At 38.7% G+C, this 24,428-nt stretch overlaps 1 protein-coding gene across 1 annotated transcript in view; it reads right to left on the bottom strand.

Annotated features, from left to right (window-relative positions):
- WFS1 (wolframin ER transmembrane glycoprotein) overlaps window positions 1-24,142 on the bottom strand; it is a 36,630-nt gene extending 12,488 nt beyond the window's left edge. Inside the window, exons 1-3 of the mRNA XM_032186240.1 lie at window positions 23,888-24,142; window positions 22,171-22,365; window positions 3,194-3,276 (exon numbers count right to left, since the gene is read on the bottom strand). Of these exons, the coding sequence (XP_032042131.1) occupies window positions 3,194-3,276; window positions 22,171-22,360 (273 nt within the window). The 5' untranslated portion in view covers window positions 22,361-22,365; window positions 23,888-24,142. The remainder of the gene's footprint in view (window positions 1-3,193; window positions 3,277-22,170; window positions 22,366-23,887) is intronic.
- Between the last annotated feature and the right edge of the window lie 286 nt (window positions 24,143-24,428).

The raw sequence follows: 24,428 nt of genomic DNA, 5'->3' as shown, positions 1-24,428 counted from the left end.
GCTGCAAAAACAAAGCAAAACAAAAAAATAACTGACAGTTTATCTGAAACTTTGCTTTTGATATTACCAATAAAGGTGACTAAAGAAATACCTTTGAAAGATTAATAATATAGAGTTGTTACATACAGATAGAACACACTGATCTCATCAAATTATTATTTTCTTAACTATTAAAGGTTAGGTCTCCAACCTCGCAACTGGATTCCAACACCTAATTGGGTGCTCAAACAGCTTCTACTTAGATAGTTATTGGGTAGACCTCAGAATGATTAAACCCATAGTATACGCAGCAAAGCTACCCAATATTAAGAAATACAAAAGACAGAACTTAACACTTTTTATGAATTCATGCCAGAGTTCAATAAGCACTGCACAGATATAGTGGCAGACCAAGAAGAGTATTTGAGACAGGATTTTTAAGATTTCAACCTTGATAGTGCAATTGCCTGATAAATTATCACCCAACTGCAGCTATTTGTTCAAGCAATTGCTTCCTGAAAGAAGTTGTATGGTAAATAACATCCTCTGAGAAGAACAGTTGTTTGTTGAGTGTGTTTATATTTATAGCCATTGAAATTTTGAGCAAAGCTTCAAGAGTAAATAGCACTTGATGCAGCCCCTTCAAGTTATGAAGATCTCTTGGTCATAAAAACTTGTACTGCGACATAAAGTAGCAGAAAGGAAAAAGGGAAAGCAAAGACAGCATAATACTGTGGTTTTATGATAGAAATGCTTTTTTTTTCCCTATAGTTTTGTTGCTCATTTGGCTTTGAAGTTTACCACTCCCAAAATCTGATCAACCAGAAAATATTTGCCCTTCATTTTGATTACAAAATGACAAGCTTTTGTGTATTTTGAATGTTTTAGTAGCAAAAGCACACCTCCACATCCCAGATCAAACATCTAGCCTTTCTGTGTTATACTGCTGAACGATCAACTTCTAAACAAGCCCCATGCAGCAGCTGCTTTTCACTTCCACAGCAAAGCTTCTAGGCAGAACCACACAAGGATGGCTGCACAGCTCTGGCCTGTGGCGATCAAATGAATAAGAACCGACACAAAAAAGTATTAGCCTCAGACTGCTTAAGTGATAAATCATGGATTTTCTCTTTCCCATTAAGTAAAACTGGGAAATGAAGTCATAGCTGGTAATGGCTTAACACAGATCTTCATACTTTACTTCAGTGCAAAGGTTGTTGCCTGCCTCTCACCTTTGGGCTTTGCTAACTGAAGCAGTTCTCTCTGGTAGTCCCCTTGCAGAGTGCCTCTCACTAGACACGGAGCTGCCTCTGCTCCATTACAGAATCCACCTGTGGGTGTCTCATTTTTGTAAACGCTGCACAATTATTTCTCAATAAAGAATTATATAAAGCTACGGTAATGCAGGTTGACATCCACTCAGAGTGCATTTATTTCCATAGTCATTGCAACGTTATTACTAGGAGTTTATTCAAAAATAACTACACGCCAATGAGCTGAGTGATTCCTTATATCTGATTTGGTAATTATCAGCAAGAAGCGCAACGATGCCATCACAGGTTCTTACTCATAATCCTACAACAGTAACAAGTTAAAATACATTTGTCTGAGTGGATTCTAAAGGGATGTGTTCCACGATAGAAAAGGAAGCATATAGTATATATATTAAAAAAAAATATATATATATATATATATATATATATATATATATATATATATATATAAAATTTTTGTTTTCTGAAAATAAAAAGTAATTCCCTCTCTACATGCCAGAAGAAATTTGATTCCCTAGAAGGGAAACAACTGTATTTAGGGTTCCTTTTTGTACAGTCAATTCATCCTGAGTGCATAATATAGCAAAATTGCATGCTGGATCTTTTTTTTTGAAAAGAACACTGTTATTGTGTGGAAATAGAAAGTGTACGCAGTTAAAGAGCTAAAGGAAAAGAGTAAAGGAGAAGGGTAAAAACTTATTATTTTTATAGATACATGCACACACATCAGAGGCTCAGATTGCACAAGGGATTTCTTACTCAGATGGAACTTATATCCTGAAATAATATATTATGACTTGCTCTTTTATGTGAAGGAATAGAGCCAAGACGTGGACTTTGTAGCAGCAATCCCCTCAAGGTTAAAGCTTCATCCTCTGCAAAGCCGCTGGCTGTTTCAGAGGTGAGGAATTCCTTACTGTCTCACGTTACAGCTCCAAGGACAGCCTGCCCTCAAACAACTTGAGATGGAGTGGGGAGAGAGCCTGGCACTGCAATATTTTTTATTATTTTTTTTTTTTCTTGAAAAGTGATCCCTGGGTTAAAAAACAACAAATCACCAATGAGCTTGTAGGAGACCATGAACACTCCTTGTCAAAGCCAAAGCTGAAGAAGAATGCTTAAGTCAGTCACCAGCCAAATTAAGCAGGAATTCAAAACCTTCTCTAAAGTTTTAGGCTATTTATACTAGATCAACTAGACCAATATTCCAGCATAACACAATGGATAGGAAAGAAAACTTTTCTAAAACCTACGGGAAACCCAAATTCCAACATATACAGGGGTAGAATTACCATTATCATTTAATTGGATCTATCATTACACAACTAAATATAGATAGCTTCAATAAACCACGAAGAACTTCTTTTCTATGTTAATTCAACATAGAAATGGTAATAGAGGAAAAACCAACCTCTGATGTTCCTGCTGAAGCAGCTCAGTGACAGTTTCTTCCACAGAGTCCAGCCTAAGAGTCTTTGTACATAGTGAAGCACTGAATCAACAGTGTTGACACAGCTTTCATTCTGATAAACAATTCTGCTTCAGTGACAAAATTAAGTCCAACACCAAAAATCCAAACAGCATTTAAGAATCACTACCTCCACAAATAACTCTTGTACATAAAAATATAAAAATAAAAGTCAAGCACCATGGCTTCTCCACGCTCTGAGCCTAATCCTTCCCCTACTCCCCACCCCATTTTGATATTCATCCTAAAGGCTTATGCAAGAGTAGGACCTGAAACCCAAGTAGGCAGCAATTCTCAAGGCTGGGAAACTACCTAGCGTCACCTTTCTCACCTTTCTTTGAACAGCTTATGATCAAAACAGATACAGTTCAGCTAAGTGTCTTTGGAAGAGATAAGAGTTCCACTAAAAGCTGGCAATGCTATTTTTGGAATTGAGAGCAAACAGCACTGGACAAAAAGCATATAAAATTACCTCTGTTTGTGCTTTTGGTTCTCCAGCTTTGGCCCTCTCAAGCAGTTCCTCAAAGAGCACTTCAGGTTCTTCCTTCATGGCCTCTAAATGAATTTGAGAAAGAAAACAGTTTGTTAGCAGAATTCGAAGTTTTCTAAATCATTATTATATTTGGTTGAAGAATTACAGGATCTTATCAACAAAATCTAACACAAGGGTTTTTACAAGAACAGCAGAACAGCAGTGGAAATTAACTAATATTTTCTCTCCACCCCAGCGTAGGCACCATTACTTGTTATTTGGTACCTGCCACAGGATGGTACACAGTTTACAGTTTCTCACTTACTTCCACAGGATTAATCTCTCAACAGAAGAAATTTCATTACAATAAATATAAACACGCACAGAACCTGCAGTATAGATCAACTTTTGTACTGTTGTTATTCTTATTCCTGATAGCCCTCGAGTCCTTCAGCTGATTACTTATTTAGTAGTGGAGCCTTCTCAAGCATTTTGGAAAGAGAAAAAAAAAAAAAAAAAAAAAAAAGCCTGTAAAAACTTATCCGGTATATTTGAAATCTCAGCTCCTCAGTCCCTAGAGTATATAGATACAATAACAAAATGATTAAATGCTTATAAAATTCATTATACCGAGCCCAATTCAGCACTCACATTTATTATTTTCTCCTTTACTATCTGATCGTATAAATACAGATGAACATTGTATTTTTTCTTCTTCAAAAGCATCACGTTGCTCTACAGGTCAGTCATCAAGAAGTAAAATCAGAGCTTTATCTGATATCTAGGGTTTGTAAATAATGTCATGCTGGGAACAATTTTATGAATGAAGAGCAAGTTTAATGCAAAAACTAACAAAGGCTGTGACAGCTACTCCCTCTCCCCACCCCACCCATGAGAATTTATAATCCGAAGTTAGTTTGGAAAAACGATAAGGAGAAAAACAATACAATTTACAGTTTACTCAACTGAGAGTGTGTGAGATATGTTCTTAATCAGTGGTCTGTTATACTGTTTACTAGCCAAGATAAAACTTAACTAGAAAGTCAGATCCGAACTCAACAACAAGCTCCAAAGCTTGAGCTTTGCCCCATTATCCCGTAAGGTCACCAACCACATCATGATGCTTGGCAGCTACGTATTTAGGGCAGACAGCATGAGAAAGCATGGCTGGGAAGCTTAAGAAGCACAGTTTCCAAATGTAGGAAAAAACTTGAGAGACGCATTCTGGCACTTGCTCAAAGCTACAGATTTCAGTCTCTGCCTACTAAGGGCAGCAATAATGCGAGAAGCTTGGTAAGCAGCCCAGCTAGCCGAGATGCCATTTAGTATCACTGATTTTTCAAAAGGTGGGAGGAAGGAAGAAATAAACTCATTTCCAGATGATCTCCTAAAGAACAGGGCTACTTACGTTCTTTAATATCACTGGGACTGGGACTATTTCCAAACGAGAACAGGCTAGAAGCCAACTCTTTCATTAAAATGGGTTTATTTTAACAAGAACAAACCATGAAGTAAGTTCTCTCCGTCACCATGCCACAGTTTTGTCTGCCAACCTCCACTTAGAAAAAACACTAATGCCAGATTATAACATGTTGTCTGGCTAAACAAGGCATATAATGAAAAATAATTTTCATTTACTACTCCCTCTTTTCAGAAAGATGTAAAAATATTATTGTAAGATAGGCAAACAACATCCCAGGAAGATTAACCACTTAATCTCCTTGCCCTGATGTATAACCAAAAGCACTGAACCCTACACAAGTCAGAAACCTGTCTTCCGGATGGCACTATGCACACTAGCACCCATCCTTCAGGAGCTCTCAGCTAACAGTAAAGCAGAAGTTACAGAAAACAGTGTATTGTTTGAAATGAATATAATAGTCATGCATACCCCACCCAAATGAAAAAAGTTGGGTAATACAACACTGCCCTGCTGCTTCCTGTGCTTTGACTTATTTCTAAGCCTTTCAAATCAGAATTTCAGCAGCAATAATCTTGGCTACAGATTTGTGGTATGTTTTTTTGTTTTTTTTTCCCCCCCCCCATTCGGTGTTTTCTACATGTTGAGAAGAAAACACCATATATGTTTGTCATACTCTGGATGAACCAATAAAGGATGCACTGGTCAGAAGCATTTGATAACTAAGTGGAATTTACACACAAAAGTCAGAGAGAGCAGTTTGCCAAGACCATATAGGCCCCAACAATATGAGTTGTTCTCCAGCTGTTTATACAGGCCAAGCAGCTTTCCTTTTGTGTCCTGCTCCATTTGGCATGTGCAGAAGCACAGCAGTGCTCTGGTCCCTTCCACCTTTTGCTCAGAGTGAAGTTTGTTAGATAAGCACGTTTACTACAATATAAATCCCTAACGCCAGCCCATTTTGTTCCTTGGTTTCTTCAATACTGGGATATAATTACCTTACGGTCCGACTACCACCTTCACTGAGAAGAGAAAGTAAAACAAGCTGACACCGCAGGCAAGCCTGCTGAAATGTTTGCTTTAAAGGAGCAGACTTCCAGTGGAAAAAAGCACTTCCTGCTGCTGTTTTCTACCTGTAGCCCAGTCCCTCCCGCCCTGTTATCACTTAGTCTATGCACTGTCATGTGGAACCTATAAATATAAATGAAGATAGTGAATTAAAATTATGGCTGTGGGTTGGTTGTGTAGTTGCATGGTGAGGGCAAAAGAGCAGCTGTGGTGAGTTCTGGAGGTCAAGGTTGGAATAGCTTCATACCAAAGCATTTCCACAACTATCAGTATTTTGCTGTGCTTTGTCTGAGGCAGGCCTACAAGGTGAACAAAAGGAACAGGTATGAATGACTCAGGTTGCATGCCTGCCCTATCCATTTACTTTCTCAAAGTATTTAGGTCAGTCTCTGAAGGTAAAAGTTACACGGTCTAAATGTGTTTAGGAACCAGGATGGACAGACACTTTCAGTTCAGTTCAATGCTACGAGAACAGGCACTATGAAAGACTTGCCCACCATAAAAAGGCTAAGTGATGATATATAACTTAGCACCCGTGTTCTTAAGCATGTTTTTAGTGTTTTAACCTCCTAATGTTTATTCCTCCCACACAGTAGTACTGCAATGGAAGTGCTGTCAGTAGAAGCTTTTATTTTCCAGCTTTGCTAAAAAATGATGTCTTTTTAATGTCAAATCTTACTCTGTCTTGAATATAAAAATTTCCAGAAGAGAGAAGCATTCATCTTACAATACTTCATGCATCTTTTATGACAATTAAAATAGACTTCACTAGCTGTTGTGTGTCAGGTGCATTTATATAAGCCAATGAAGTCTATCAGTTATTCAAGGCTCACAAGCACTGAAGTCATTCAAATGAAAGCAGGCAGGTGAAAGCACACAAATTTTAAACGGTACGTAGCACTCATATAAGAAACAAATTAAGACAGGACCATGACGCAGAAGGGTGGATAGTACTTCATATTTACCTTTAGTTCCTGCTCTGCCACCAAGACCCTGTGGTGGCCATCATCAGGGTACCCTGTGGTTCAGCTCTGGGTTTATGAAACAAGCTAGTTCTACCTTCCTGGGGACAGGCTACGCAAAATCACAAATTGTTCATCAGAACAATGACATTACTAACAGAATAATTAAAAAATATATATTAAAGTCCTATTTAAGTCAAACTTAATATATGAAATTATATAGTATCCTTTAATTTTCTCAGCTCCACTCAAAAAGAGTGGAATTAGAGAGAAAGATTTGCAATCTGCAAAGGATGAAGCATATGTGTACATTCCAGTCCAGTGCATTTATGTCCTCATACTACAGAAGGCATTTAAACCTCTGAAAAGTTACAAAAGTATCTGTATTTTTTGTTCAGGCCTTTCATTTCAAAGGTTAAAACTGTACAGCAGCATTTAGGAGAATAAGCCAAAGCTGCACATCATTAGCTGATGCACTATTAACTGGTAGCACTTAAAAGGTGCCATCAAAACCATTTCTTAGGGCCACTTGTTTACTAGTTAAAAACACAAGTCTGAACACAGCTGTCTATATACATAGATTGTAAGTAAGCTGATGAAAACTGAAGGCAATTTCCTTCCTGAAATTTCATATATTACTTTGCATTACTATACAAAGTAAGATTCCAATTTGGAGTCCAGCTTTGCTGCGAAAGGTTTAAATGGAAATTTACTGTTCATTTTTGCATGGGCAGGAATCTTTAATTTTTGTTAGGTTTTGATCAGAAAGAAGAAATGTTGTAATAAAGGAAAACATCCTGTTTTTTCAGTTAGTCTATACAACACTACGGTAGGATGCAGTTATTGTCCCTCATCTCTGACATTTAACACTTAAATTGACAAAAAAGTAGTTTATATATAGTAGGGGATTTGTGTGCGTGATATTCAGAGATATTAGCGTTCAATAATAAATCAGAAAAGGAAGATGCCATCATAGGTTAAATAATACATGTAAGAAATACATATACATATAAGCCTCATCTTTGGGCTGCATCAGGCACTAAAAACCAACAAACACTTCAACATCCACGGAATGTTTTGCATGGACCTCTATATTTCTAGATAAATCTCTTCAATGCAGAATATTTTGTAGAAGACAAAGGTTGTTGTCATAAAATTTCTTTCCCGGTATTTTAGCAGAAGTCAGTAATGAATAGATTATAGATTCCTGAATAGCAATATTGATGAATAGCAATAGATTTCTGTTTTTTCTACTATCCGTCACATCTCCAACTGAAACACACCACGTGTGCACTGCTGTAGACAGGCTGACTCAGTGTCCAATGACATATTTAGCAAGATGTCTTGCACGTGCTTTAGACAAATGCTGTTTCAAAAATATTAGCATTTAATGTACACCGTGCATCACCATTAATAAGCTTTAAAATATGTAAGGCACATACATAAATAATAATCTTTACATATAAGGAAAGATTTTTAGTTATATATGCAGAGTAAATCATATGTGCTCACCCAGCATATAAAACAACCTCCATTTTCTCTGCGTTTTTCTAACTGCTAGATAACACTGCCTTCCTTCAAAAATATTCTTTCAAGTTACTTCATGCAGAACGAGTCAACAGGACGCAGACTGAATAATACAAGTGTTTATCGATGTAATTTCCTACCAACACAAGCATATCACAGCTCCCAGCAGAACAGACTTTGCCAGGAGGAGGCTAGGTTAGGCAAAGTTTTAGCACCTTTCCTGCTTTCATCACCTGCTGAGCAGGTACACTCAGCTCTTTCTTCTCCCCGTTTAGGTCACAGCTACATCACCTGAATTCTCCAGATAACAGAGGAAAATGAAGACCATGAACAAGGAACGCCAACACCAAAAACTGGTATGTTAAGGGATCACAATCTGGATCACAAACCTTTTGAGCTTATGATCTGTTTTGTTTACGCTGTTATTGGGGCCAGCTACAAAAGAGCTGTGTTACTGCACCCAATAAATCAATTTGTACACAAATACAAGGCAGGCACTTCCATGTCTTTTGAGCAGCAGAAACCTAATGAGCACAGGATAAGAGAAAAACTGAAAGCAGCTTCTCAGACAGGAAGTAATAATGAAGACAAAGTATTAATTTGAAATATATAAATTTAAAAGAAATTACAGGTTTTACAAGCGAGTATGAGAGCTGCATAGAAACGCTATGGAACAAAAGATGAACGCATTAGGCAACACCCCCAGGCAGTGTATGAAGGAAACCTGCACGGCATACACACTTTGCATGATCACGACTACAAGCATTCATTTGGGCTGAGAAAAGAAAGTGACAGGGACGTGCAGGAGGAGGAGGAAAAACCATGTGTTTGGGAGAATAAAGGATCTTAGATGACAAGATATGAAACAAGGCTTCTGGATTGGCCTTCCCATTTTATTATTACAGCGAGTATTCCTGAAGCAACTGAAAATAGTAAGTTAAGCATATGCACAATACATATGCTACATTCAGACCTAGTCAGTGGTAACATACTTCCAAGCTCACTGAATATACAGCCAGAAAAGTACAGAAACTTTTTGTTTTAGAAGTATTTCATGAGAAGACATGACAGTTGTCACAGATGAAAATTGCTATCAAGGTGTGGTGGTTTATCCCAGCAAGGTGGGCCAAAAAAAATGCTAAGTTGTCAATCTCACAGTTGATCTTGCAAATGCTAGATTTTTATTTTTATTGCAAGATTGTACATGCAGTTTCCTTTTTGCTTTGTTTGAATAAACATGATTAAGACATACTGAGAAAAATCGGAGCAGCAAGAAGGCCAGAAAACAGCAATAACAACCTCAATTCCTCCTGGAGAGAAAGTGAATATTACATTAGAGCGATACAAATGTATGAATTTAGCTACACTTAATAAATAAAGCAATGGATAGAAAAGTTTTTTTTTCCTATAATTGAGCAGTGCACAGAACCTAGATGTTAGTGAGTTACTCTAACAGCACTTTAGATTTAGTACTCATCTAGGCATGTCAGAAGCCAAAAGTCTGCTACGGTCATATTCAAAAGCAAAACAGGATTGGAGGAAAAAAAGAAAAATAAAGGAGAAGTCATAGAAAGTTATTTAGAAATAGGCATAAATCATTATAAAGCTGAGCTCATGCCAAAACAAAGAAAAATAGAAAAACAATGAATCTAAAACATTTAAATTTAAAACCTACACCATGATAGACCAAGAGGAGATTTGCAGAACAACTCACTGCAGAACCTGTTACTTCTTTCTATGCTTTTTTCCAGCACACAGGTTGCAGCAACCTACCAGGCAGACTATAGACAACTCAAGGGCAACTGAGTATTTTAAAAAGAGAAGGGCACAGTGAAAGATTTAGTAACAGATATACTCCCCTCCTCTCCCAACAGAGGATCTCACTGAGAGGCTTCTGTGCAGGAAGCTCAAGTGCCTTTTTTAAAATTTATTTATTTTTAAAGAAACTACTGTTTCTTTCAATTGTAATTGAAAACTATATAAAGACAATCAAACAAAAAACACCTATAGTTTCTCTTCTTTGTTTATCCAAGGGTTCTAATGGACTAAAATCTATTGAACTATATACTGCAGCATGTAACCTCTTACTTAAAGCTGAGAAATGAAAGTGGCAAACAAGATACCAGAGATCCATAACAGAGACCATTAAGTCTGATATCTGTACAATGCGAATGCACAAAAGGAAGAAAAATTGTAAGCCTGTGAAGTGTGAAAAAAAAAAAAAGATATACCAGGAAAAATTAGAATAAAAAGCCTTGACCTGACACCCTTGTAGCAGTAAAAGTGCTGGAGGACAGGCAGATCCAGCTTGTATTTATCTCTCTGAGGGTGGTATATAAGGCTTCTCACAGAAGTCTTACAAAGAAATTACAAAGAAGGCTGTTACATGGACAAATAATAGACTAAGAAATAAAGGAATGAAGAGTAGAAATACGCAGCTCACATACTCCTAGGGAAATGATTATTGGTTTAGACTAATATACAATATGACCTGTATTATTTAATGCATTTATGTGTGACCTGAAAAAAACAGCATATATAGAGATGCCAAATTCTGCTGATGATTTTGTGTTACACAGGGGAAATAAAACAACAAAAAACACGACCTATGATAAACTGCAGAAGGATTTAATGATTGATTAAGTGATAAAAGATGAAACAGTACATGCAAAATAAGAAAAAGTTATCCTATCACTATATGCACAGTGATAAGATCCGAACTCTCTACCACTACTCAGACTGAAACCTTGGAGCTATAACAAACTGCTTTGTCTGCGTGAGCTTAATAAGCTACTGGAGAAAACAACGGCAGAAGAAACACCCACGGAGCACTCTCAAATATGAAGACCTCACCTGTCAGCCAGGAAATCTCTAGGCTGTAAAGTGCTAAACATGCTGAGAAGTAACCAGCAGTTCCTGCACACCTTTAACATGGCAGTACCGTATGAGTAAAATTGATGAGGAAAGCACTAGCACTGCACATAGAAAAATCTCCTTAGGTCTAGCAGGCGTGCTGTAAACAATAGTGTAAAGGATTCAGATGAAAATAAGATTAAAAAAATGTGTAACTGGAAAATGTTTGTCACCATTCAGACTCTCCAGCAGCAGCAATACTGATAGCACCTTCTGCAGGTCTTCATGCAGAGTTCACAGACTAACTCCTGCACTAGCTCACGTAGGAGAGAAGAAAAAGCTGAATGATACCCAGAGGAAGAAAAACACAACTTCGTACGTTAATAGCTTCATCCAGTAAGCTCTCTACTTATGTAAATCGGTTCCTTACTTATAAGAAGTCACAGGATGTCAAGCATTTGTCAGTTAATAGCATGAAACAGGGAAGGATAATTTACATGTTTGATGAAGAGTCGCATGGAACAAGCTTTCACCCACAGGTCTTTCTGGCAGCTAAGTCACTGGGGGTAGAGAGGAGGGAAAAAATGTCATTTTTGACATTAGATCTTCTCCCACACTTGAACAAATTCTCCATATACCATAAAACATACGGATGTCTCAACTGATTAGTACTGCGCTGTATAGTCCTGAACTTTTGTGAAGCTCCAGGCATCCATCGTTTTACTGAATTGAGTTCCTTTAATAAGAAGGCCTTACTGTAAAAGAATCTGAAAGGAAAATGTCTGAATTGCAATGTAAATTACTGTACTTTTACTTTGATAGGATACTAGAATGAATAACCTGTGTTCACTGCTAAACTCTACTGTTCCTATCATGCTCAACACAACACTGAACAAATAAATCCGTATGTGCAGACATGGCAGAGAGACGGTTAGCTGTTGCGTTTGAAAAAGCCTCTTCATGACTTTCATTATATGATAAACTTGAAGCTTTTTTTTTCTAATCTTTTGTCACAAAAACATGTTTCTGAAGTGCTACATGTAAAGCTTATCTCATACTTAACGTCAAGATAAAGACACTAAAGTAGTACTTGCAGATAAAACCAAACTGTTCTACTATCATTATGTACTTTAGTTCATAATAACAAATACACTCTGTGCCACGAGTTACAACAGGGAAGCTAGAGTTTAGATTACACCATAGCTATCTAACCCAAATTTGGGTTAGCTTGAAAAAGCAGCAGCCAGGAACAGCTCAAAACCATGTTATAAATCCTGTCTCAAAGAAAGTTAGGCTGGTACACAGCAGGGATGTGTATCACATTTATGGTAACCAAAAACATCCACAAAACCACAATCAGCTTCCTGGATGCCAGTAGTTTTTATAATTCATTTTCTGTCCTCAATTTGTATTAAAGGACCCCAAAACGCACACTCTGTCCCCTGGATTTCAATGCCTTCTGTAAAATAAAGCTAGTATTAATGAATCATTGTCTGGCTTCTTAAGCATCCAGCAGCTAAAAACAACCCCCTGTATTTGCAAACTGCCTTGAAGCATTGACATCTTCCAGCTCTGACCAACAGCGTGAGATTCTTAAGCCACCGTTCCAAGAAAATCGTCTCCTACTCCTTGGCTTTCGTCAGCCTTGTTCTCTACTCCTCCAGTATTTACCTTTGCTATAGTTACAGGCAGAAAAAGAAGCTTGTTACATCAAAGAGTGGAGGTCTTGCTGCGGAGTTCAAAACTATGCTAGGACTGTATTGTAATCATCTGGTCTTCTGGGACTACTAAAAAAGAAAACACATGACTGAAGCATCAGAAATAACAGCCTGTCACCCAAGTCAAGCAGTTTGTTAGAAGACTTGAACAAGTTTGCTTTAAGGAGTTCGCAAGTGAAATATACTAGCTATAAAATATAATTTTCTTGCAGATCTCTGCAGTAGCCCATTTGTAAATAAAGTCTAACAACTTTGAAAATGGAAAGCTTTTGTAACATTAGACAGGGAATAAGCAACAAGAATGCACGTACATGCACAGTAAATAATGCAGGCATAATCTGTTCAAGCAATAAATGTTTTCATGGAAAAACTAGGAAAAAGAAAGCTTCAGGGCATGCCCACACAGGCATATTGACCTAAACAGATGCAGCAGAATACATTTTGTGCTAAATCTCACTAGAAGGTATTTCTTTTGGAGTCAAGTCCTATTAACGCACTTCTAAAGGGAAATGTTACAGTAGCTCTTTTTTTTGGAGGAAGCGTTCCTTTTAAAAAACACAGATTGGTGAAATTTAACCACAACCAACAAAACCCAAATTTTCAAGCAACAGTCCGCAGCTCTTTAATACAGATTTTATTTTCATTGTGAAACAAGCTCTCTAAAAACCCAACCACACTTAGGAACAAAGGCATATACATATTAATGACAAAAAGAAAGAATAATTTTATTTCTAGAAGCAGCTATGTAAACATACCAAAATGAAACGGGGAAAAAAATTCAAACACCTTTCAGGAATGAGATTTAAACTGTTCGTCTTCAGGCAGAATGTCTATTATAAATAGGCTTTTAGAAAAAGTTGGTCTGTACATTTTGTAACAAAAATTAATGTTCTAATAGCTTTTGTGTGTCACTGGATTGTACTATAGAGCTCTCAGTGTTCAGAGGAGCCAGTCTGAATCTCTAGAGACATCCTCCTACTCTCTTTGCACAAGCTCCAGGAGTTCAGTGCTATTGTGTGCAGTACCTGCGTTGCACTAAAGTTTCTAGAAAGACTGACTGATGTTCCACTTGAGAGCAGACATTAAACATCATGTCATAAACATGATCTGTTCATACATGTATAGTAAGTATATAATGATACAAACAGAGGAACTGACCGGAGAGGGAGAAACATTTTGTAAAACAAACATCACTGTTTTAATAAATGGTTTTACTACTTCAGACCATTACTTGCTCATCCATGAATGTTCACTGTTGATTGTCCCCCTGTACTCAGCTCTGGTGAGGCCGCACCTCGAGTACTGTGTTCAGTTTTGGGCCCCTCGCTACAAGAAGGACATCGAGGTGCTTGAGCGGGTGCAGAGAAGGGCGACGAAGCTGGTGAGGGGCCTGGAGAACAAGTCCTACGAGGAGCGGCTGAGGGAGCTGGGCTTGTTCAGCCTGGAGAAGAGGAGGCTCAGGGGCGACCTTATCGCTCTCTATAGGTACCTCAAGGGAGGCTGTAGCGAGGTGGGGGTTGGCCTGTTCTCCCACATGCTTGGTGACAGGATGAGGGGGAATGGGCTAAAGTTGCACCAGGGGAGGTTTAGGTTGGATATTAGGAAGAACTTCTCTACCAAGAAGGCTGTTAGACATTGGAATGGGCTGCCCAGGGAAGGGGTGGAGTCACCATCACTGGAGGTCTTTAAAAGTCGTTTAGATGTTGAACTTAGGGACATGGTTTAGTGGAGGACTTGTTAGTGTTAGGTCAGAGGTTGGACTTGATGATCTTGAGGTCTCTTCCAACCTAGACAATTCTGTGATTCTGTGATTCAATCCTTTCATCCATTCAGAAATGTTCTGTATTCTTCTCTAACTGTAAAATAAGGGCTGGGTACAATTAACAGTATAATGCACTTTTTTTTTTTTTTTTTTAAATGTGCTTCTACTTACAAAGTAATACCTTAAGACAGTCCTGCTTGCCCCGAGAACAGTTAAATATATTTGTAAAAGCACACACTGTGAGGCACTCTATTCTGAAAGGTGATAACAGGGATGAGAGTGAGGGGAATAACATTTGTTTAGAGAAGTGCTAAAGTCTAGAACTCAACTTTGCTTTCTATGGGAGCAGCAATGGCTTTGTAGATACGATAACAGTCTTAGTCACACCACAATTGCAAGTCATCAAAATAGCATTAAATTGAACAGGGAACAACTTCTGCACCCCCACAAAATGAAGGCAAATTGTCAGGAGAGCAGTGAAAAAAAGCATGTAGGCGGAAGACTAAGAGTTATGATATTATAGAGAGTATAAATCTTAAAAGTGGAGGGAAAACTATTCTTAAAAGGTATTTCTTTCTAGTGTAGCTATTATTGTACAATGATCATTTAAAGTAATTTAAAATAATTTTACACACAACTAATAATATAGCCCTGCACTTCAGGTTTATCTCAATTTATCAATAAAAATTTGATCAAACATGTTGCCAAACTGGAAAATTAGAAGTAAATAAGCCTTTTGTCATTTCTCAGTTGAACTTAAACACTGTTAACCCTCCCCACCAAAACAAAACTAAGGACATCAACCTGCAGAAAAGCAACATCAGAAAGAGTTGCAATCATAAACCTTACCAAGCCCACATATTTTTGTAGGTGAGGAACTGAAGTTATCACAACAACCTGTACAACGTTCTGCAGGCTTACTGAAATTCTGCAGTGGATGCTCTTTAACTTAGACACCATAGGTTCGTTAGCTTACAATCAAAACAGATGACCCTTAAAAAATAAAAGGTTGTTTTGCAGGTCCATAGTGCCTTGTTAACTTGCTCACTAAGCACTTCAAGTAACTAACTTTGCAAACAGTTGGTTTTATTTCCCAGTTTACTTTTACCAGTCTCATCTCCTAACTTTTGTAAGGAAGTAGGCCTTCCACTGCTGCAAATGGTCCCTCTAAAAACACGGTTTCGAATCTCTCCTATGCATTAGTTTGCTGCAGTTTTCTTTAAACATTGTTGTACGGACTAGGTACTTCCAAATGTTTTGCTCCAAAACTACTGCAAAACATCTACAGAGGTCAGTCGGACTCCAGAGGTTCCTGCTGATGATGAGTTCAGGCACATTCTGTTAGAGCCTTGGTTCAGATGAGGAATGTGCTTTTAACTTCCCAGCTGGTCCCATTTACAGCATTTTGTTAGCACGCTGGAACACACATACTGGATGCCTTCTGGAGGAAACTAAATGGAAAAAAAAAAAATGTATTTCCAACTACTAGATTTAATTTAGACCAGCTGAAGTTTGGTATAAATACATCCTACAAGATGGATACAATTTGAACCTTGGATCCTCAGCACCAAACAATTGACTCCTATTTCATTACACAATTTATTCATGTGAATGTAGCTTTCCCTTCTATTGCTCATTTCTATCGCTCTAACAACATCGGGACTCTACTAGAACAAACATTTTGTTATCATATACCAAAACAGATTAAGGAATTGATCCACCTGTAAAAATTACGGAGGATGATGATCCAGCCAGGGCACTTTCCTTAATTTGGCTCAGTGTGGGCAAAAAATTTATTGTGCTGGTACAGCCCAGTGGAAGAGTGGAAAGAGGAAACTAACTTCAGCTACATGTGGAGAAATATTTCTTATACTTAAGCAACCCCCAGATACCCAACCAGCATCAAATTCAAGAATGCAAAAGTTACTTCTGTTAAGGGACCTGTAAGTCTTTGTTTATCTGCCAAAGAAAATGTTTATATATATCTTAAATGGTAAAAAAAAAAAAAAAAAAAAAAAAAAAAAAAAAAAAAAAAAAAAAAAAGGCCAGGAAGGAATTTTCTTCTTCCTCATAAACGGACATCCAATCCTACTCCCACGGATGGTAAAAACCTTACTCACGCCAATAGCAGCAGACCTGAAAAATGCCGATTTCCATTGTTCTTCGCTAATTATGACTATGTTCCAAAATTTTATCTGAAAATACAGTCATTAACTTTGGTTTGTATAGAATCCTTTCTCCCCCTCAGTAATACTTGGCAATGAGTTTTCCAGAAGCCCTAGTAATTACAGGTAAAGCTTGAAGGGACATCAATAAAATGACAGATAAATTGTTAAGTAATTAATACTTCAAGGCATAATCCTCCCTTTCTAACAATCAAAGATTTTTCTGAGTTTTCTTCAAGCTTTGCACAAACATTTCACTTTGCCTCCACAGTTAGCCTGTATAAGCAAACTGCCAGAAAATGAAGACAAAGAAGTGCTAAAATAGAGCTTTGAAGCAAAGGTTCTTTGTAACCTTAAGTGGAATAGGTTAACATTTGGAAAATATTCGTAAGTTAGCAATGTTTCCTATTTGTTAGCTTTCATTTAGCAATGTATTGGGGATGCACTGTTGTACACTGTTACAGTGTTGTAAATTGTCTGTGAGGTGTTTTTTTGTGTACTGTTTATAAATTTTATGTCACACAATTTATAAAATAATCTAAGAAATACAAAGAACTGCATGAACTTTAGAAGGTTAGGCAGAAGTCCACTCATCTACAAACATAAGACAGTGGTTTCTGCCCTCAAAGCTCATAGTAACAATACTTTCCCCCAATGCTCTCAATTCTGGAGCAAGAAATTTGTGTATATTGCCTTAACAACAAAAAAAATGGACAAAGGAAAAAATATTCCTCTAACCAAAGAGACATTTCTCGAAGCACTGCAACTCTGTTCTACAGTCCTCTCAAAACTTCCTAAACTCTGATCATCTTCTCAAACTCTATCCCAAACTTTGAGATACTACCTGATTCCTTTTCTCCAGCTGTACTGGCTAGCAAATGTACATGAACAATGTAAAAAGAAAAAAGCTACACAAATAAAATCCTGTTCATGCACATATAAGAAATTGTCACCCTCACACTGCATACCAGATTTCTGTTATCCTAGAATGCCCTCTTGCCTCCTCTTCTACTGCTGACCAGCAGACAGTCTTCTAACAATTTTTAAGAAAGACACTTTGCATACTTGAAAGCAGTTTAGGCGCTACAATAAAGAGAAGCACATCCAGATAAGCTGGAATGAGAGTCAGTCCAGCTCAAGTTACCATTATGGCTGACTCAAACTAATTACTTGAATGCAGAGATCCCAGGCAAGCATCCTATTATTAGCACACTTACCAAGAACATCGATTCATAAGCCTCTTTCACTCTTTCAAAAACATTAATAGGAGCAGGATCTAGATACTCAGCTGACTAAGTGAACATGTTGATGGTGCCTTTTTTTTTTTTTTTTTAAAGCCATGCTCCATGTACACACATGGGAAACAATACCCACTAGCAAGAATTATGCTTTTAAGCCTATTTTGGAGGACCCAGTGTTCTTACAAGGTACATAGCACATGGATAGAAATTGAGGGCATGTGCACCTGGGACGCAGAGAAGTGTTTTAGAAGATTTGAGTCGTAGTCTGTTTCAACAAACTTAAGTTTCAGTAGCCAGTAGCCACTGGTCTTCCTTGCTGTATACCATGTTCCTACTGATGAAGACTATCAAAACAATGACAGAACTTATTTAAGCAACTGGCAACTCTCCTGTAATTTGCTTACATGAATACTGATGACTCAATGGTTTTAAAATTTTAAACCTTAATTAGTAGTGCATATGCTTTGCTCACCAGTAAACTTCCTGCCCAGGAACATTCATGAAAGAGTAACAACTTTGTTTTTCTTTAAAAAAAAACAAAACAACAACACAAGAGTCAACATACTGATACACATTCATTCCTAACTCATTCCATACACAGAAGCAGTAATTTATATAGGCAGAGCTTTGCAGAGAAAACAACAGTTTTGGGTAGAATAACCCTCATTAAAAACAACGAAAAAAAAGAAAAAAAGATCTACAAATCATCTTAAGCTCATCAACTGAATATATTTTTTCCCATCAAATCCATGTTTGATTTACATCCAGTGCTGTTACCGCTTATTGTGAAATTGATTATATAAGGAATAACAAACACTACCTAATGATGTATTAGCCTAAGATGAACTGAAAAACTGCCAAGAAAAAGCCTTCAGTATAGGCTTTTGACCCAAATGAAGTACCTATGCAGCTGAGGATGTGTATTGTGCTTAAGTGCTTTCCTGAGTCAGAGCCAGGGGCATTGACTCCATTGCTAGATTATGCTGCAAGATACCAATAAAGCTGCAGGAGTAGAAGATCGGTGTTTCCTGGAAACAAATTACTTCATGTTCATATCAATGCTATGCTTTAAACACAGTATGTGTAAGCAGAAAATGTAAGGAAAAGCACGTATCAGAAATATAGAAATTTTGGCAGGAATATTCCAAGAGTAACAGAATGGCTGAGACTGGAAAGGCCCCCAGGAGGACATCTGGTCCAACCCCTGCTCAACCAGGGCCAACTACAGCAGGTTGCCCAGTACCACATCCAAGCAGCTTTTGAAAATCACCAAGGAGGAGAATCTACAACCTCCCTGGGCAACATGTGCCAGTGCTCAGTCACCCACACAGTAATGAAGTGCTTCCTGGTATTCAGACAGAACCTTCCATGTCTCAGCTTGTGCCTGCTGCCTCTTGTCCTGTCCCTGGGCACCACTGAAAACAGATTGTATCAGTCCTCTGCCAAGCCCCCTCTCCTCTAGGCTGAAGAGTCCCACCTCTAAGCCTTTCTTCACAGAAGAGATGCTCCAGTCCCTTAATCACTTTCGTGGCCCTTCACTGGGCTCCCTCCAGCAGCTCCATGTCTCTCTCATACTGTCAAGCCCAGAACTGAGCCCAGTACCCTGTGAGTGGCCTCAGCAGTGCTGAGCGGAGAGGAAGGATCCCTCTCAACCTGCTGGCAATGTTCCTCCTAAGGCCTAGGATGGGATCTGCCTCCTTGGCTGCAGGGGCACGTGGACATGTGGTAGGTAGGTTTGAGGTGAAACCGCCTTTCAGGATCATCATATGGCGGACAAAGCACACCACTCCTCCAACTGAAATCACAGCACTTTTATTGAAGACTACATTACTTGTATAAAATGCTACAAGCTTAAAATTTGTATTATGAGATACTTCTGTCATAAAGAGGAAGTGTTCTAAGCCTTTAATAATTCTTACTGTGATAGCTTTCTGTACAGCAATGCGTTGGTTTTATCTGTCCTCTTCTGCATCACTTGCAGTCATCAGAGGAACTAGTGACACATAGTGACTGTTCAAAGCAACTGGCTTACTTTTTCGAGGAAGAAGCAGCAACTGCTCTTCTCAAAGCATCTGTTCTATGTCCTTTCATAGAATCAGAACACAACAGAACTACACGTCATGGACACAAGACTGGGTCCTTCGCTCTTCCTACATCTATCAGCAACTGGAACATTATTTATTGGTAAAGGCTCTAGTGATTCAAAGGAATATCTATTCTGTCTGAACATTCTGAAGATTGCCAAAGTGCCAATTTTCAATTTGAGATTTTCATATTTATGTTTCAATAAGCAGATATATATGATTGTGTGAACTTTTGTGGATTTGTGCTTCTCTTTCTGAAGTCCTACTTAAATCCCTGTTTTTAAGTTTTGATGTCCACTGCTGCTGTTCATAGAAGAAAAATTCTGCTACCCCTATTTGAGAATTTTTCAGTTCTAGAAACTATTAGTATTATAACAAACTTTTCAAGTCTAAAATAACTGTAGAAGAAAACACTGGATGAAGAAACATGCTCTTACTGAACACATCTGCTACCTACATCCACTCAAATCTTAGCCGTTAAGAGACTCTGGCAAGATATAATTGCAACAGTAGCTCATTCTACAGCATTAAATACTTCAGTATATTAAGGGGATGTAAAGGGCAATGACAGTGTTACCAGTACCAAAAAGATTTTTATGGGAATTGATTTAAATCAGAAATGAGTCACAACTGAAATGGAGAAATGTATCAATACTTGACAGTCCTCTTTTATAGGGGTGCAAAGAGAATCACCTTTAATACAAAAACCAGCACAGAGATCATTAGTAAATACACAGACCTGTAAAGAGACAGAATTGAGGCAAAGCTTGATATGACTTTAAAAGCCCAATATTGATACAGAATAGAAAATCTCCAGATTAGCTAAAAGATATCTGACAGAATCTGTTTAAAATAACATTGTATTGATAGTATGTATTAATTTTCAGAATCGCGCGTGAATGTGGGCACCAACAGCAGAAACCGATGCCTTTCCGTTTTAAGTGATACTATAAAAAAGTGCAAGATAACTCCACACCATATTCCTAATATTGTTGCTATTCTCTTCTTGTTGAAGCACACTAAGAAACCGAAGAATGAAGAAAGGAAGAAAACATACCTGTTAGCGCTAATCCTAAATTAAGGATCATGTAATTAATGTCAGAATTGTCAATTCTCCAGCATCTCTGAATTGTTTTACTGGTGGGTGAGATGACAAAGCTTGTAGTGATACCTTGAAGCATGTTCGAAATTCAAGTATCTTTTTTTTTTTCTTCTGTTGGGAATGAGCCCTTTGGTACCAAAGAACCAAGAAAGTTCCAGAATTCAATTTCAAATTAGATATAAGAAGCACTAACACTGCCACAATATTGGCCTGAACCACATGCAGCACTTACCTACATCTGATGCATGACACAGAGATATTCACACATTTAATAATTTTAAATCATTGGATAGCTTTATTACCTTCAATAAAGCAAGTCATATGTATATACAGGTATTAAGCCATGCACCCAGTTTCAGAATTTAAAGTCCAAGAAAATTAAAGAGCAGTAGAAGTGTTATACCCGGACTAGTAAACTTCTTGCAGAAGTGTTAGATTACAAACCGAATTTAAAGTGAAACTCAGCAGCTGAACACCAGAGCCAGATACTTTTCTTCCTACTTTTTGCAAGAAACTTTTCTCTCATCCCATATTTCAAAGTTCATGAAACTGAACAGGTTCACAATAAGGAAGAAAAAGTATTTCTTCTGCCTTTTAAAATGTATCTTCATTCTTAATCTGACTCCTTGACTGCCAATCTTAACTTTATATGAAACAGGAGTGACAGAAATATCAGTTTATTATTCCCTCACAGTAGTATCTATTCATCCAGATTAGAACTCATACTAAAACTACAGTTAACAAGCAGTATAGCTAGTTAAAGAAATTAAATTGAAACCTTAACATTCTGCTAAATTACATTTAATTCTTCCTGCCCATTTTTCACAGGAACTTCTTTCCTGTTGCTCTGTGTACGTGAGAAATAGTGGATGGCAAAAAAAAAAAAACCACAAAAATATGTACAAAATAAGCAGCAAAAAACTTCTCTTCCAAAACCATAGGTTAAGAAATTAGAGACACTTATTTTTCTACTTGACAGTGTCACTTTAAAGCAAGAGCTGAATGTGTGTTTGTACTTTATTCTCTTAATGTTTACCATAACCCAATTTTGCAGAGAAATTGCTTTCATGCTTACCATTTTTTTCAGCTTTCTCCCTGCTACGGGAGTAGTCAGAACCTGAAGGAAAAGTTGCAGCATCTCCTGAGGGTGGTCCTGACCTCCGATTGTTCTCACTGTGGTCCACAGCAGCAGCATTCAGCTGGGACCTTCCAAGATGTTGTTGTGGCTGAGGAGGACTTGATTGGGGATCAGAATCTGAATTCATTTTAGCTGCAAAAGAAGAAAATTGTAATTAATTATCAGGTAGCATGATTAATACATGAAAACCGAATAAAACTTAAGATGGGAATATATTCATACAATTACTTGAACAAAAAACCTTGAAAAGGGCAAGGATGTCAATAGCAACTACAAGACATATAAAAACATCCCTGAATAATGCTAAGCATTAACAGTTATTATTGAATAAGAATCTTCATATATGTATAATTAAGCAAGAACATTTACTGCCTTTTTTCCTTAACTAAACGAGAATTGCTTCTCAAGTCTTGATAAAATAAAAATCATGATCCCATAAAAACTGTATATAAATAATCTGAACCTAATTTTGCACTTCCACATGCAACAAAAAAAAGACTAGCCCCTAACTTTTTATAGAACAGTATCAACCATTCTAAAGTGACAGAAAAATCACTTCCTATCAAGGACCTGGTCCACAGCCACCACCTCAATCAGGCAACAGGGTAAAAAGAGAAGGATAAGGCAAAGGAGGAGGAGATGTGGAGCTATGACACTGGAAATGAGAGGAGGTACACCCCCAAAGACATGCTTTGTTGAAACTGACAAGATCCAAAATAGGGTCACTCGACTTACTACTTAGTTACTGTTTTATGTTATTAAATAGCTTTTACATAGAAAACAGTAGGGCAGGGAGGGAGAGGCCTTACAATTCCTTACAAGAGAAGGCCCAAACTCCCACTGTAAAGCCTCTCCTGACCGGGGAGGGGATCTCTGTTCTGCAGTTTGATTGCTTCCATTAGCAAACTTTCACAGAAGTGCTTACTGAAAACTTAGTTTTTACAAGGCAGGAAGCGGAGAGGTACACAGACACTACCACGGTGTAACATAGAGTAACTCCAGCTGCTCTACAGCAACTTACTTCCCAGGAATGTGGCAATTCACAGCTAACACTGTAAAAGGTGTCTGCCAACAAGCTGCATTTTTAAAATCTGTGCATATTTCCACCTAACGATGTGGAAGCAATAAGCCAAAACTGCGGATGCAGTCCCTAATTCAGGCAACAACTTCAGCCCTAATTAGAGGGCACTAAAATCATGGCAGGATGCGAGAAACACCAACTGTATTATCAGCACACAGCATTCTTTGCAACTTAGACAACGTGCTTGCCAAAATGAAGCTTCCTTAAACTACCAAAAAATGTTTTACTGAAAAAAAGAAATGCATTTCTATCTTGTATCTCTATAAAGTTATAAATAAACCAACACAGCCCAGTTCACCCAACCTTCAGACAAGCCCTAGGAAAACACAGAGATTAAAATACTTTCCAGTAAACCAGCAAGAGTATTTTTAACCACCATACAAGCACAAAAGTTACTCAGCATCTTGTTGTGAGCGTGACCTTGGCGCAGGGAGGCAGAGCAGGGTTGGACCAGCCCGGGGATGCGCCCCACTGCTGACCCCCAGCGCCTGTGGGGCGACCCCGATCCGGGACGAGGAACCGGGCACCGGAGGCCTGAGTCCGTGGGCGTGCTGTGAGCAGGACGGGACTTACCTCGGGCTGAGCGAGCCACCAACAGCACTCCTCTCTCGCACGCCTCTCCGTGCTCTCCCCGTCCTACAAAGGGCTCCCCAAGTTTCCCTAAGTGCCGGGGCTCCCCCAGAAACCCCGCAGGGAGCGGGAGGCAGGCAGGGAAGCTCGGGCTGTCCTCCCCCAAGCCCTGCGGGGGGAAGGCAGCAGCAGGCACTGCCGGCGGAAAGTTTCTCCGCCTGCTGCCGGGCGCCGAGTGGGGCGGTGGCGGCGGCCCTAAGGGGCGGCCCCGTCCCGCCCCCGGCCGCGGCCCCCTTCCCGCGGCGCCTTGCGAGGGGGCAGCGCCGCCGCCATTCCCCGCCCGCTGCTCCTAAAGGGAGGAGAGGCCGGGAAGGGGGCGCTGATAGTGGGGGCTGCCCGTGCTGAGGGGGTGGCTGCACGCAGGGTGCCGTGAGGGAGGTGGCTGGGGAGGGCTTCGGTAGCTCCAAAATGGCAGCGCGGGGCGCTGAGGGCGGTGGGGGTCGAGCGTCGGTGGGCAGCGCCTCATGGCTCCCCCTTGAGGCGT

This window comes from Aythya fuligula, chromosome 4 (assembly GCF_009819795.1).
Source record: "Aythya fuligula isolate bAytFul2 chromosome 4, bAytFul2.pri, whole genome shotgun sequence".
Lineage (NCBI taxonomy): Eukaryota > Metazoa > Chordata > Aves > Anseriformes > Anatidae > Aythya > Aythya fuligula.
Note: the sequence above shows the minus strand (reverse complement) of the source record. Positions and strands in the feature narration are given on the sequence as shown.